We start from the raw sequence: 1,262 nt of genomic DNA on the forward strand, positions 1-1,262 counted from the left end.
TTCTCGATAATGTTCCGCTTGTCAAGCGAACATCTATTAGCAGAGATCTGTCAGTCAGACCGAGTTTGCACCATTTGGGATCAAACTAGACGAGATATCACAAAAAACGAGCCACATCCTGCTCATGACAAGCACACATGCATGCACAATATGACAATACACTTGCACGCAACAAGCAGGTTCTACACAATGACACACAATAGTACGTAACTAGACACACTGTAGATAACAAATACAGTAGTATGACACCGACGAAACCGTGAGGACGACGGAGATCCAAGACCAATCGACAAAATGCTTCACTGCTGCTAGAACCGGTTCATGATGAGGTCCTTGATCCACGACACCACGCCGCCCTCCTCCTGTGCGGCGTCTGCCTTCCCGGCGGCCTCCCCGGCGTGGCGGTGGTGGCCGTAGTGGTGGTGGTGGTCGAAGCGGCGGCCGTGGCCGGATGACGACCTCCTCCGCATGATCGCCTTCCGGAACCGCCGGACCAGCTCCTCCACCTCCTCGTCCTCGCTGTCGCTCTCGTCCTCGTGCTCATCATCGGCGTGGCGGAACCGCTTCAAGCCCCCCGCGGCTTCGACTTCCTCCTCCTCGTCGTCGTGGTGGCGGTGGAGCCGCTGCCACCTCCGCTGCATCTCCTTCCTCCACGCCCTGACCGCCGTGCCGGCCTCGCCCTCGCGCGCTGCCGCTGCCTCCTCATGGTCATGGGCGCCGCCGTCGGCGTCGGGGAACGAGTACGGCTCCCTGCCGGCGGCCACCTCCCCCTCGCCGTCGTCACCGTCGGGGAGCGAGCGGTCCGGGTCCGGCTCGGCCACGGACTTCGCCTCCCCGGTCTCGCCGGCGGGCGAGGCGATCATCAGGTGGCTCAGAGCAGCCTCGCCGTGGCGGCCGTGGAACCGGCGCGGCGCGTCCTCCGCGGAGGTGCCGTGGTGGCGTGCCCACCAGAGGTGGCGGTGGAAGAGGCCGCGGCTGCACGGGTGGTGGCGGCGGAGCCGGTGGGACGGCAGGCGGAGGAACCCGTGCGGCTGCTGCTCCGCCGGGAGGACCGTGTCGGAGGGGAGCGTGGGGTTGGGCGGACCGTTCCCGTCGTCTCCGGCTGATCCGGCGGCGTCAGTGGCGGGGTCAGCTTCGATGGGGCGGCAATGCGCGACGGTGAGGAGGGAGAGGAGCAGGAGGAGGAGCGCGGCGGTGGACGACAGGCGGCGGGCCATGGTGGGAGCAGTGACGACGGCGACGGAAGGCCCGGGGTGGGAACG

General features: G+C 66.0%; 1 protein-coding gene across 1 annotated transcript; it reads right to left on the reverse strand.

Moving 5' to 3' along the window:
* Window positions 1–1,262, reverse strand: LOC120696848 (sarcoplasmic reticulum histidine-rich calcium-binding protein-like). Its single transcript, XM_039979866.1, has one exon. It carries the CDS (start codon window positions 1,215–1,217, stop codon window positions 309–311), a length of 909 nt encoding a protein of 302 aa, XP_039835800.1. The 5' UTR covers window positions 1,218–1,262; the 3' UTR covers window positions 1–308.

The sequence above is a fragment of the Panicum virgatum genome, chromosome 1K (genome assembly GCF_016808335.1).
Source record: "Panicum virgatum strain AP13 chromosome 1K, P.virgatum_v5, whole genome shotgun sequence".
NCBI classification, from domain to species: domain Eukaryota; kingdom Viridiplantae; phylum Streptophyta; class Magnoliopsida; order Poales; family Poaceae; genus Panicum; species Panicum virgatum.

What these genes read in the sequence shown, in the direction of transcription:
- LOC120696848 (XM_039979866.1), bottom strand. Translation starts at nt 1,217, where the DNA reads ATGGCCCGCCGCCTGTCGTCCACCGCCGCGCTCCTCCTCCTGCTCCTC.